We start from the raw sequence: 14,551 nt of genomic DNA on the forward strand, positions 1-14,551 counted from the left end.
ATTTTATCCCGAACCGACTTCCGGTTCCGGAGTTACAGGTTGTGGCGTGCGATCACATAGCAAATTGTGATTCAAACCGATACTCCGATGAAAGCAAAAAAGGTAAAAATTTCGCTAAAATGTCTCTCAAACAACTTAAATTTGCAGTTCTAGGTCACCGACGGCCAAACAAAGTTTCGTTGACTACATTGACCACCATAGACGGTTCCGGAAGTGCCCGGGAAAAGTGGCCATCTTTCAAAACCAGCAAACTCATCAGTTTCTAGGAAATGGTTGGGCCGATTTTCACAACCTTAGTCCCAAATGATAGCGATATTATCCCCACAGATGTCTATAAAATTTCGCACGGATCGCTTATATTGTTCCGGAAATATAGACTGAACCGTCCGGTCACATATGAAATTCCCGTATAAGCCGAAACTCAAAATTTTTTTCGATGGGGGAACCCCATGAAATTTCAAAAATCGAATTCGTATTTTTGATGCCAAACATCTTTAGAATGCATGAAACGTCGAGATTTTATGTTATCACGAAATTTTTTTTATAAAAATCGACTTTTTGGGACTTTGCCGATTTCGCACCTTTTTTCAGTTCATTATTACCGTGGCAGTTTTTTTTACAACATTTTAGCACTCGATTAATGATTTTTTTTGTTTTGTTTATTTGTCATGTCATGTAAAATAATAAAATGTAATATTTGCATTTGAAAGCTTTTAATGAATATAAACAACGCAAACATTCTCGTGTTCATGATTGAGAAAGGCACAATTGCACCGCTAGGTGGATTAAAACAGGTTTTTGAGCTAGCGCTAGCATAGTCTTGACACTAAGTTAGTGTCGGATTCTGATGAGACAAAGCCGAAACGCAAATTTCCATAACTAATTTAAGTAATATTTGCCAATTTGTTTACGAAGTTTGGTACCCAAATACAATATATTGTCTTGAATGTAACGACAAAATGTAAAGAGGAATTAGGACAAAACAAGCATGATATTCTGCCGTTTATATTAGTAAAAAATCAGGTTTTTTCATGAAAAACACACTTCGTGGTTTATTTCTTGATTTATTTTTTCCGAATGTACGTTATGCTTGTAATTACAGGAATCGCTTCGAAAGACGAGCATGCTTTATGCTATTCCTGGTAAAATTTGACACTTTCTCCTGTTCAATGCAGTACAGGCATTGTAATTCTCTGTCACTCACGCGAGAAGCGGCTTATCCGTATAGCGTGAGAATAATTCCTTCTCATCGGAGAAGCTGATAATATTTTAATTTCCTGAAAATCAATTGATTCAAAGATAAACGGCAAAGCAGTACGACAGACTTGTTTTTTTCGTGTTTTGGAATAGTGATAGCAAGGCAGCGAGCGCAAAAAGGATACCGTGATAAACTCATTCGCTCATTCTCCGGCGGTTTTATTTATCCGGAGAAAAAAAGACGTTGCATTTATCTGGAAAAGTTGTGTGTGAGTGTCAATAACTTTTCGTGTGAAAATGTGAGTTTTTATTTTCGCAGTGGCAAATTATCCGGACGCATTTATTCATATGAGCGATAAATGCAATGCCTGGTGCATTGGTTTATTATGTAAATAGTGTGTTTACCTGTGTAACGAACAAGAGTTACGAATTGACCAATTTTCGATACGTTTGGCGTTGCATTTCATCCTCAAATATTACGAGTTAATTCAACAGTTTGCGATGGTATGGTTTTATTCAAAATAGCCTTTTTGAAGTTCCTCAAGAATACTTGTAGAATAATACTATTTATTGCTAATTTAAATAAATTACTTTAATGATTAGCTAACAAAATAGGAACATGCGTATTAAATAATAAAATAAAAAATTTCAATTTCCTTAAAAAAAATCCGGTAGTTTCCGGTATATTAAAATTTATTATACGAAATACCTATTATTTTCATGTTATAACAGCGGAGAAAACCTTTGAAAACTTTCTGATTTTGCATTTTAAACCACTTTGAAAATATTAAGCTATTTTCATCAATTTTTTTAGGATATGGCGAAACTGTTACGATGGTTACAAGAAAGCATCTTTCTAGTTTGCTGGTGGAATGAATGAAAGATCTCTTGAGAGTACATTTAACCCATTAAAACCCAGCTATGTTAAAACTTTTGGTAATTTATAAAATACTTCATGAGCCCTCATATTATGCCGAATTAAGTATGGGAAAAATACAATAACCACTTTTGAACGTTTTGTTGCGAAAAAAAACCAGAGTATGAAATTTCATACGCTGGGCTGATAGGGTATCAAAAAATCATTACTGAGAAAATTCGGCTAATATCCTTATATTTAGCATAAAATCGAATAATATCTTCAACCTTGCGGGATCATTCATTTTACAGCTTTTTGAATGATTTCAACACTTCTTTCCTCTCTCGTGCCATTTCTTCTCGTGATAGGTTCGTTACATCACACCATCTTTCCCTCAAACTTTGTAATTATTTTAAGAGAAAGAACATTTTCTTACGAGAATTTACATAAATATTCTGATTAGAACCAGGCATAATTTGCAACATATTAGCCTTGAATTCAACGTTAAAATCAGCAAGAAAATTGTTAATTCCCTCCGGGTCCTTAAGAGGGAATTATTTTGCCTTGGGAAAAAAGATATCGGTTCAGCCTAGCGTATGAAATTTCATACCTTGAACTACCAGCTGAATTTTCGCAATTGTTTAACCAATTTCTTCCATTTTGTCGCACTGAGCTACATTTTTCACATCTCTCATGGCCATTCGTTCTCAATCCGAAACAATAATTAGTGATTTAGAAAAGAAAATTAATAATATGTATTGTTCATATTTTGGTTTGAATTTTGTCCAACTTTGACAATGTGAGTTTAGGGTCCAATTCTCTCTGCAGGCACCCTTCTTTTGTTGCTATATTTACAATTAGATCCATGCTAACACTCACTAACACAAATTGCTTATTCTCTCATATACACTAACAATCTGTCATTCCAAACGTACAAACGTGGCCTATGCGATAACACAAACCTGGTCACAAATACGAACGCCCGCGATCTCGCCAAAATTCAAACGCCCCGATTGATTAGGTGAACGTTGGAACCTAAGAACCTAAGCTCGCGCAATCATGAATCGGTCACGTCCGGAAATCTCCGCCCTTGATCCTAACAGCCCAAATTCATGCCTTTAGTTGGACCAATAGAAATAAAAACTAGACAAGACGTCCACGCGCGATCATTGAAGAATACACGAACATGCGAATGGCCGAATGCTTATAAAAATAATGTGTCCACGCGAAGTTACATACATACTAGCACACACGATAAAAACGTCCACATACAAACGCTCGAGTCCTTCACGATCATCACCCACGACCACACCCACGATCTCGTAAAAAGTATAACACCCCGGTGACTAAGCATTGGCAGAATGGTTTAGCACTTATAAATTAACAATCCCGGTCTCGAGAGTGAACCTCCAAATGCCCGTGTTCGCGCGATCATGAATCGGTTTCGTCCGGAATCCCCTATTATCGGCCCTAGTAGCAGTCCAATGCCTTCAGGTGGACCAATCAAAAATATAATGCTCATGTCCACTAAACTACATGAAAATCGAATGTATACACACAAAGTCACATACACGCGACAAACGAATGTAAAAATGCTTGAGCCCTTCGCGACCATCCACGCAACCTGTACCCGCGCTCTTTCAGGTATTATAACATCTCGGTGATAATATGAACGTCTCAGCACTTGTAATCACTCAAACGCAATCTCAAGCGTGAACCTACAGTCTCCCGCACTCGCGCGATCATGAATCGATTTCAGAAGTCTAGGTCCATGCCTTCAATTGAATCAATAAAAAAGAAAGCTCTCATATACACTGGACAACACTGTCCATGGCGTCATGACCGGGAAATCTAGTGATATAGAGTAACTCACTCCCTGTCAGAATGTGTTCCGTGCACCGAAAAATAAATATCAGAATGACGGTTCGCTTGGCACATACACACGAGCACAAAAAAGATAGATCAAGAAAAGTCGGATATACTGAAAATGTACTGACTTATGGACGGACATACTAAATGACTTAACATTACGCTCAACAAACCTTTCATACCCTTTCGCGTCCTTCATCCCTTCTTCTCCTGTGGAGTGCATGTCGTCCGCATGGACCAGCTCAGCCATCACCCAAACTATCCACCTGACCCGTATCAATGCAGTAAGCGTCAAAAAACTAGAAATTCTGTTGATGAACTAATTTTTGCTACTTAAATGAGTGAACGCCGTTGACCTGCTTCGGAGAATGCCGCCTCGTGTTTGAACAAGGAAGTCACAAATAGTCCATCTCATTCACTAAAAATCTTCAAAGAAATTAAATTAACACAAGAACTTATCTCAAACCAAAAACTTATTCCTTCGCAAGGCTTGCTTTTTTCGTAGTAGCTAATATATCTTGCAAACAATACGAAAAGTATCATATATCATTTAGATGGATTGATGCGTACAGATTTTTGTTTTCAGAACCATACATATACTTTTAATTATATAAAATATAATATGTCGGCTCTCATGGTAAAAGGAGACAGGTTTGACTATGCTGCCTAAGCTCGACTTCTACCAGCAGAAGACAAAAGATTAGCCCTTAAGGTGTTAAGCCTGTTTGTAATGACCCCGCCACTTCTAATTTTCCGATTTGAATATTTGACATCCTTGCTCTTACTTGAGTACTTCGGCTCTAAATTTGCATAACTTTCTTTACTGAGTAATCTATAGCTAATTGAATGTCGTTCAAAAGTAAAAAAAGAAAATGTGACAATTATTCGAAATAAAAAAAAAGAAAAAAAAATATAAATTTAACATCGAGATAGGTAAAAAATCACTTTACGGTGGATTGATTCGAAGAAAAAAAATTCAGAAGAATTTTTTTGATCAGGTTTTATGTATTAAAGACTCCACTGTGCAGTGTTGCGAAACGAGCGAGAAGCACAGTAAGCCCTTTCGTTCGCGGGCGTGTGTGATCAGCATGCCTAGTGTTCTTTATCGTTTGCGCCCGAATGAAACAAAATATTGAGCAGGAATACTCGCGAGGAACCCATGCTTTCATCTAGTATGTAGCGCTATTCCAAAAAGCTTTTCTCGCTAATGCTCGCGAGCGCTGTGTCACCTCGCTAGCGGGAAAACCATTGTAGAGCACAGTCGAGTGTGAATGCGCACAGAGCATGGCCTACTAAGAATGTTCTCGCTATTTCGCATAACCGAGGAATGCCAACAGGCCAACGAATAAGAACAGCATCACAGCTACTTTCTAACTTTTTTTTGGAATGGCGACGAAATTTCCCTGTCCAAGGAATTAACGAAAGGCGGTCTTGACGTAAGTTTCACCATCATCCATGATGCAACACAATTATGTAAATTTGTGAATTTTTCAGGCACTGAAATTCTTATAGAAAGTGGTAATCAAGAAAGGTGTTTATTGGGTAATCTGACTGTTTGGAGGGTATGGGTGTGTGTCATAAGTCTCTCGCCGTATTTTCGACTCTTCTTCAGGAAGGATTGTTAGGGATCACTAGCCCTGAAATTGATCTGTGCATGACGAATACGACTTTGCTTTCAAAGTTGCAGTTCAGAACTTCGGGTCGGATGAAGAATAATTTGCGCGTTCGTGACTAATGCTTAATTTTAAATGTCTCCGTAGTCGTATAATTTTTTTAACTCGAACATAAGATAGCATTTATTAACAGTACACCTCATTTTTTTTCTCTCGTTATAGTGGAATCCCTGATCTACTGGCGCGATGTTAAGAAATCAGCAATCGTGTTCGGCAGTGGCCTAACAATCCTGCTCGCCATGTCGCTATTTTCGCTGATTAGCGTTTTCTCGTACATTTCGCTGCTGGTCCTGTTCGGAACCGTTTCGTTCCGAATCTACAAGAACGTGCTCCAGGCCGTACAAAAGACCTCCGAAGGACACCCGTTCAAGTATGATCATTTTATCGCAATTTTATTCGAAACCAAAACGAATATAAATTTTTCTTGTACTCGTTCGCAGGGAATACCTGGACTTTGATTTGACCCTATCGCAGGAGAAAGTACAGCAACTGACCACGGTTGCTGTAGCGCATGCCAACGCCCTGCTGTCGGAGTTACGCCGTCTGTTCCTGGTGGAAGATCTAGTCGATTCTATCAAGTTTGGCGTTGTCCTCTACTGCTTAACCTATGTCGGTGCCATTTTCAACGGAATGACGTGTGTCATCATTGGTAAGTTTTAATTTCTTCTCAAGTAATTCTATTATATTCAATTTTTTTTTATCTACAGCATTCGTTGCACTATTCACCTTGCCAAAGGTCTACGAAAATAACAAGCAGTCGATTGACGCTTACTTGGAACTGGTCAGAAGCAAAATTCTGGAAATCACCGAAAAGTAAGTGTCCTGTGAATGGTTCAACTTTTTTTTTCCCGAAACTAATCCAATCTTTCATTACATTTCAGATTAAAAGCGGCCGTTCCTCTGGGAAAGAAAGCCGAATCCGATAAGGAGAAATAAGTTTGATAGCTTGTAATTGTAAAAGAACCCTTTTATTTTTTAATTTATTTAACATGATAACTCTTAAACAAGGGAAAAAGCTAATGCAACCAACCACAAAATAAGATGTGCAAAACACTTACGAAAATCGAATATTTTATTTTGAAATCAATTTGATGGAAATATATCCGTTTTAATACCAAGTCATAGTGAAGCATGGATTCTAGATTAACGACTACGTTCTTACTAAGGAAAACCATGTTGACGACGCAAAAAATAATAAATAGATGAAGAACAAAACGATTTCTCCTTTCCGTTTCATTTGATTTGATTGCCGTGATTTCTGGATGAGATCCGCGAAAACACACATTCACACATTTCAGAAAAAAAACAGGAAAACATATAGTCATTATATTAATCTTTCAAACAGTTAAACGGAGATGAATTTAGCACTTAGTAACAAGCAGATAGGATGGACATTCAGCAAAACACACCTATCCGACTAAGGATCGTTTTGTTAAAGAGTCAGTAATAAAAGTAGCGAATCAAACAACCAAAATCATCGTTTTAACTGGAAAATAAGTAAACAGATCATCACACATTTGTTTTGAGTCTCATTTCAAATAACTCAACCGAATCGAAATCAAACAAAAGCAACACCATGAATTTTCTAGTTTGTACGTTTCGTTATTTCAAAGTACCTACTAATGAAAAAAAAAACACGAAACCAATGCGTTAAATTCTCCTTAGCTGTGTCGTTTTTGATTGTCTGCTGTTTTCGCCGCGCCCTGTGTTTGCTGCAACTTTTTGTTTTGTGATTACCAAATCTGTCTTCGGCAGCGCAGAAGTATCCTGTCGTCGTATATGTCGTTCGAATTTCAATATGATTTCCGTTATTCGTCGTCGTCCGAGAAAATATTTGTGCAAAATGAGGAAAGGAAAGCAAAGGCCGCTTTAAATCTGTGTAGAAGCACGTGAAAACAAACGCTATATTCATATTATATTCGTCTATAGGTAAGGCTTGTTTGAAGTGAAGCTAAGAAATGAAAATAAATACAAAACCATTACATCTCGTCAAGTCGTTTAGCCTTTAATTCTGTTGAAGTTGTGCATTATTTAACCAAAAAGAGAGGAAATATCGAATCTTTTTCGTTACTCGTTATCGCGTAAGAGTTTTGTTTTTAGCCTTTACCTATTAAGCAAGCGACCATTTTTTCGATTCACCTTTTTCTAGAAGTAAATTGGAGGAAGAAAGAAATAAATGAAATAAAAAGAAAAAAAACACAAAAGAAGTGTATCATGTTCATGACTCCTTCATACTAAGCAAGCACATACACGAAACAAAACAAGGATTGCTTATAAATAAAAAAAAGAAACTTTATTATTATTATTATTATTATTATTATTATGACTCATTAAAAGATGCGATAGTAAGAAAGTAAGTGAAAAATTGTCATCAATGCAAGAAAAACTGAAAATAAAATAATAAAATGAAAAACCACTACAGAACGAGAGAACTCTGCTGGTTACTTATTATATCTTTGCGAAACAATAAAAAGATTTTTGTCCGTCACGCTAGTGATAGCGAATGAAATGTTTCATTTTTCTTTCGATGGGAGTTTGCAGATAAATCACCCATCGACCAACCCCCGGTTAAGAACAGGTAGGCAATGACAAAGATCTGATCGTAGTAAGCATTACGTGTCGGAAACGAAAATTTTCTCGCTCCTGTCGATGGTACCAAAAATGGGAGAAGTAATATCATTTGGGTTTTATTTTACGCCGCTGTATATGGTGCTCAGTTTCAATAGTGATAACAGCAGATTGTTCTTAATATAATAGCGCATGTGTGATTATATTCCATCGACCAACACAAAAGATAAGCAGCCACATTGTCCATTATTTTGCATTTTTTTGGGTGTTCTTGGTTGTTCTGTCGTCTCTGTCTTGAATATCAAAGATGGTGCAAACGATAAAACCTCCCTTGTTGCTTGAACTGGTATTCCTCGCCCTAAAATTCACGCTGATAACTTGACTAGATCATGGACAATGTTCTGACTGAAATTAATAATGTACGTCTGTGTCCCATCCCATGATGGGGAGATAGATGGTGTAGTTTTTTTGATACGAGTGTTACTTGCGAGGATATGTTAAGGGATTGGTAGCCGTTGCTTCAGTCAATAAAAAATACTTGAATGCAGTGATGTAGAACAGCAAAAAGAACTCCGCTCAGTCAGATTAGTTTCGCGTAACCTTCACTGTCTCAGATCTACCTAGGCATGTCATGATAGGAAGGCTTCGTTTGTACCGCGTGAAATGAACTAACTCTACTGCCAACGGTAGGCTTGTGGGGACGTACATGGGAAAGATTTCTACAGAAAAATACTCAAAAGTGTATTTTATGTGGGGATTGTTATGTAAAATATTACCACGTGCTGTGCCCGAGCTGCGCGGAAAGAAATTAAAGCGCTCCCTTGAGAAACGTTCAAAACGATCTTTTGCATAAGTGTTGAAGAGTGCTACGCCACCTAAAATTTAAGAAAATCTATTTGCACGCGAGTGATTCTGATCATCCACAAGAGAGAACATCATTTATTTTTTCGGGGAATTCCAAACAGGAGAAAAAAATAAACACGTGTGAACGAGCGGTGCTCACCGTGTACGGATTTGATTTCGTTCACACGGTAAACGAAACCAAAACCTCAGCCGAGTTTATCAGTACCGTTTACATGTGTGCACTGTAGTAACAGGATTTCGGAACTGAAGATTACTAGCACTTGATCTATTAGCTTCTGTGTAAGCACAATATATTTAACGTCTATCTCGTAACAAGTATTACACTACTCTGGCACTAAAGTCATGGCTAGCTTATTTGGTACGATACCACACTCCCCCCTTACTTAGTATCTATTTTAAAATACTTGAAACATAATTCTTTAGATGCTCTGGTCGTTTCACTTCTCGTCGACTTTTTCGAATTTCAACATTATCACCGATGTTCCTGCCTAAAGATGGTCTTGAGGTTTGGTTGTCCGTAATAGGGTTATACTGTACTACATCTGATTTATTGATTTGTGAAGTATCCGTTGATGATTCCTCTGTAGGTAGTTTCGTATCTAGATGTATACGTTTAAGGTGACAAACGTTTCTACGATATATTTTCCCCGTGACTTTTGAGCGAATTTTCACATCTGATCATCCTTTTCACGATTTCAAACTTCTCAGGCGCGTAATTGCTGGATAGCTTGTTCTCCTTAACAATGCGTTTAGCCACCACAATATCACCTTCTACAAGATCGCTTGATCTTGCCTGCCTTCGGATGTCTGTCACTCCAGCTGTTCTAATTTTTCTTTCCCAATCTTGATCTTGGATAGCTTCCGTTAAACGTCCTAATCGACTGTGGACACTTGGTAATTTATCTCGCAATACTCTGCCAAACATAAGAGCCGATGGCGCAATACCTGATGTCGAATGTGGCGTCGAGTTGTACATCAGCAAGAAGCTTCGTAAATCCCATTTCCACTTTGACCGATTCTCCTCCTGGCTTATACGGAGACGTTTTAGAATGGTGTTATTCATGCGTTCCACTTCACCATTGGCCTGTGGCCAATATGGTATTATCTTCTGATGCTCTATACCGAACTCCTGGCAAAATGCTTTGAATGGTTCACTTATGAACTGTGGTCCATTATCAGATCGTAAGGTTTCGGGCACCCCAAAACGACTAAATGTCTCGAACAGAGCTTGCACAGTAAGGTCTGTAGTTGTTTGTTTCATTATGATTACTTCAGTGAATCGACTAAAATAGTCTACTAAAACAAGAAGATAATGTCCTGATGGTAATGGTCCCAAGAAATCAATCGCTACATCTGACCAGGGCTTGTCTGGCATCTTGGTCCTGAGCATTGGTTCAGGAGGACTGATAGCGGAAACTAGCGTACATGAACCGCAGCTCTTTACGAACTTTTCCACCTGTTCGTCCATCTTTGGCCACCAAACTTTTTGTCTAAGACGACGTTTCATAACACTCATTCCCGGATGGCCTTCATGAGCACAGGTTAGCACTTGTTGACGTAGTTTCTCGGGAATAACTAGGCGATCGTCTCTCATTAACACCCCTTTGGCTGCGTGTAATTCTGTTTTGAAACAATTGAAACCTTTAGTCGTCTCTGTCCAGCAACCAGTCTGTAAGGCTCTTATTACATCTTGCAACGTCGCGTCCTCCTTTGTTTCTGCGGTAACTTTGTCCAGAGTCACAGCTTCAGGAACTGCAAAATCAACTAGTTGATGAATGTAGGATTCCACTGATTTGTCGAATGGTTTAGCTGTTGCAACAGATAGCCGGGATAGCGCATCTGCCAGATTCGTTGCTCCAGGTTCGTAAATAATTTCATAATTGAATGATTGAATTCGCAATACCCAACGTTCAATCCTTGGGCACAGTCTAGATCGAGCGTTGAATAAGAATTTCAGGGCCTTACAGTCAGTTATAAGTTGAAATTTGGTTCCCAGCAAGTATAAGCTGAACCTCTCTACACCCCATACTATGGCTAAAGCCTCACGTTCGGTTTGAAAATATTTCTGTTCTAATTCACTAAGTGCTTTACTTGCAAAAGCTATAATTCTGTGTTGTCCGTCCTCATTTACTTGTAGCAGAACAGCTCCTAACCCTTCAGGACTTGCATCAACAATCAGCTTAGTTTTGTCTTTCTTATCAAAAAATCCTAAATAGCTAACATCGCTAACTGCCTCCTTGATTGATTCAAAAGCCCTATGTTGTTGATTTTGCCATTTAAACACCGAACCAGTTCGAAAAAGAGATCGTAGAGGTGCCGTTTTCGAAGCGAGATGTGGAATGAAGCGACCGACGTAGGTAATAAGGTCAAGAAAACTTCTTAATTCAGCGACTGTCCTCGGTTCCCTAAAACTTTGTATAGCTTTCATGCGACTTTCTGTGGGACTTACTCCTTTTTTACTCAAGACGTGACCCAAAAATTCCAACTCGCTTACTCCATATATGCATTTCTGATGATTCAATAAAACTCCGTATTCCTCCAAACGCTTGAGGAGGGTTTGTAATCGATTATCGTGTTCCTGTTTTGAAGATCCAAACACAACTATGTCATCCAGATACACTATGATCCCTTCTAGACCCGCCAGAATCGTCTCCATCGTTTTCTGGAAAATCTCTGGGGCACAGCTCACACCAAACATTAGCCTTTTATATCTGAGTACAATCGTGTCATGAAAATAAAAATATTTGAAATATATATTTTTTTTATTCTCTGTATTTTATTTGAATTCAGTTTTCCATCTAAATGCTTAATATTTAATTAAATGCAAATGTTAAAAATCATTCCTCTGAATTACCTGAACAAGCCGCTTTTTGTAATGAATGTGGTAATGGGACGAGATCTTTCCGAAATTTCCAATTGGTGATACGCATCTTTGATGTCCACTTTAGAAAAAGTCGTAGCACCATTTACCGATCCGAGTAATTCGTCTACTAAAGGAAGTGGATGTGTCTCCCGTATTACAGCCTGATTTGCTCGACGCATGTCAATGCACAGTCGAATATCGCCTGACTCCTTTAAAACCGGAACCATTGGTGAAACCCAAGGTGATGGTCCAGAAACCCGTTCTATGATTCCTTGTACAAGCAATGTTTCAAGTTTCTCGTTTACTTTGTCTTCTAGAGCGTATGGAGCACCTCGGAATGCTTGTTGAACAGGCTGGATAGATTCATTAATTGGAATTTCTACAGTGACTCATGAGATGTTTGGGAAATATTTCCAACGTCGAATCCAACCTTCAAAACCTGCAGCGATTTAGCCGTCTGTTCTCCCAAAAGGCACTGTTGGCCATCCTTGGCGACATAGAACTTGGCATCAATTTTTTTTCCTCCGCCTTCTACTGTTGCCATAAACGTTCCCGTTATCTCCATGGGTACGTTTGATGCATAGCACGTGAAGTTTCTGTCCGCCTCAGTAGACATATCCCAAACAGAAACTTTCATTTGTTTCATATGATTCCACGTTTTCTGACTAATGATGTTGGCCGCTGCTCCCGAATCAATGATCGTCGGTATATTTATGCCACCGACTTTGAACAAAAATGTGTTCTTTCCCATCGCATAGAAAATGTATTTTTCATCATTTTCCTGTTCAACATCCTCATGAATAGCTCGAATACGTTTTGGTGCTGCTTCTGCTCTAACTTCATTGTTCGCACGTTTTAGACATTGTCTAGCGAAATGCCCTGGTCCTCTACACTTCAAACACGTAGCAGCTCGTGCCGGACATATGTCAGCTCCTTTGACGTGACCTCGTTTACCACAAGCAAAACATACCGGGTCGAACCGCTTATTCATTCTGTGGACCGGTATCGAGAAACTGGATGGTGAAATGATCGTACATTTCTAGAAATACCTGATTGAAGTTTTGTTTTCCCTTTATTGCCATCTGCCTTCCAATTCGATACATTACTGATTGGAGCATCGTACAAATTTCCAAATTCCTTTAGCTTCCGTTCGCTCTCTTCAAGACTTACACCCAAACCTTCTACTTCGCTCAATGGCATATCTCGCTTAAGCATCTTTTGTCTCAGCTTGCTAGAAGAACACTTCTCAACTATTTGTTCTAAGATCATCTCATCAGGCTTATCATATTCGCATCTTTTAACTTGGGTCCTCAACCGCAGTACAAAATCAGAAAAACGCTCAGATGGTTTCTGAGTAATTTGGCGGAACAAATGACGTTCGAAAGTACGTCTACGGTACGCCTCAAAATGAGCGTCAAGTTTGGCAATTGCGACATCGAAATACGGTGGGTCCCTCAGAACGTGCGCTACATTTTCAACCTCTGGTAAATTATCATATATATCCCGTAGATCAGAACCGCCTAGGTACAACAATTTCGACCGTTTGTCGTACTGAGATTCAATTTTCTCAGACTCAAAGTAACATTCCAAATCGTGTTTCCATTTGACCCATGCCAAGGGCAATTGGGATGACTCTATTGAATTTGAAAACTGTTTAATCCGAATTTCTCAATCAGCCCTATTATTTCATTGAACAAAATGCAGAAAAAAACAAAACAAATTCATAAATAGTTCATGCCAAATAAAAATTTGAAAGGGAAAAAAATAATTCACGCACCATTCATTTTTTTCTGTCAAGCTATAGCCAAACCGCAATAAAATATGACGATACCGCCTTATCAAATTATTTTGCATGACGAACCCGCCTTCTTAATGTTGGCGATCCCGCCTTTCTCGGTTTTAACACTTTGGCGAACCCGCCTTCCTCAGTTTTCATATTTTAGCGAAGTAACCTTCTTATAGCACATCGGCGAACCCGCCTATCTTATTTATCATTTTGGTGAACTGACCTTCTCAATGGAATTTGTGTGGCGAACCCGCCTTCTTCAATTTACACATTTGTGGCTAACCCAATTTCACATACTGTGGCGAACCCGCCTTTCGTACTTCATGTAACTTGGTGACTCATTTTCACCTAATAGTTGTACTGTGGCGAACCCGCTTTTCACTTGATAAAGTATGGCGATTCCGCCTTACAATTTTTCTTATGTATATTTTTTAGCGAACAGTTCTTCAATTGTGAATAAAAATCAGTTTTCACACGCATTTTTTTATTTCATATCATTAATTCCAAATGTTAACATGAATCTTATACATACATACCTGAAACCAACTGCATTTAAGTTATCGTTTTCTGTCTCTTGTGTACAGATAACATGATCATCTGTAGCAGGATAATCTACCATTCGTAGTCGGAACAACCCACCGAATAACACACAACACCACAATACCACCGTTAATGATTTCACCGTACATTAGTATGTCGACCTCAATCATAACAAACACTTTTTTTTTCTTAACGGCTGTTCAGAAATATATAGCAAACCATGGAAGTTTGTAGTTTCGCGGTTGCCATGGAAATATTTCGTTTGAAACTTTGCACGCTTGAAAATTCCGGGTGGCGTAGCTACCGTATTGAACTCGATTTGAATGGTGCGTGGA

At 38.5% G+C, this 14,551-nt stretch overlaps 2 protein-coding genes across 6 annotated transcripts in view; one reads left to right on the top strand and one right to left on the bottom strand.

Annotated features, from left to right (window-relative positions):
• LOC131686174 (reticulon-1-A-like) overlaps positions 1-8,104 on the top strand; it is a 69,512-nt gene extending 61,408 nt beyond the window's left edge. For all 5 annotated transcript variants that reach the window (XM_058970388.1, XM_058970386.1, XM_058970389.1 and 2 more), the window contains 4 exons: positions 5,758-5,965; positions 6,036-6,244; positions 6,303-6,408; positions 6,477-8,104. In XM_058970388.1, the coding sequence (XP_058826371.1) occupies positions 5,758-5,965; positions 6,036-6,244; positions 6,303-6,408; positions 6,477-6,531 (578 nt within the window). In that variant the 3' untranslated portion in view covers positions 6,532-8,104. The remainder of the gene's footprint in view (positions 1-5,757; positions 5,966-6,035; positions 6,245-6,302; positions 6,409-6,476) is intronic.
• A 1,554-nt stretch (positions 8,105-9,658) lies between these two features.
• LOC131681222 (uncharacterized protein K02A2.6-like) lies at positions 9,659-12,881 on the bottom strand. The gene is made up of 3 exons (XM_058961926.1): positions 12,321-12,881; positions 11,882-12,243; positions 9,659-11,738 (listed from the first exon to the last, which is right to left on the bottom strand). Exons 1-3 carry the CDS (start codon positions 12,879-12,881, stop codon positions 9,659-9,661), a joined length of 3,003 nt encoding a protein of 1,000 aa, XP_058817909.1.
• Between the last annotated feature and the right edge of the window lie 1,670 nt (positions 12,882-14,551).

Source organism: Topomyia yanbarensis, chromosome 2 (genome assembly GCF_030247195.1).
Source record: "Topomyia yanbarensis strain Yona2022 chromosome 2, ASM3024719v1, whole genome shotgun sequence".
Taxonomy (NCBI): Eukaryota; Metazoa; Arthropoda; class Insecta; order Diptera; family Culicidae; genus Topomyia; species Topomyia yanbarensis.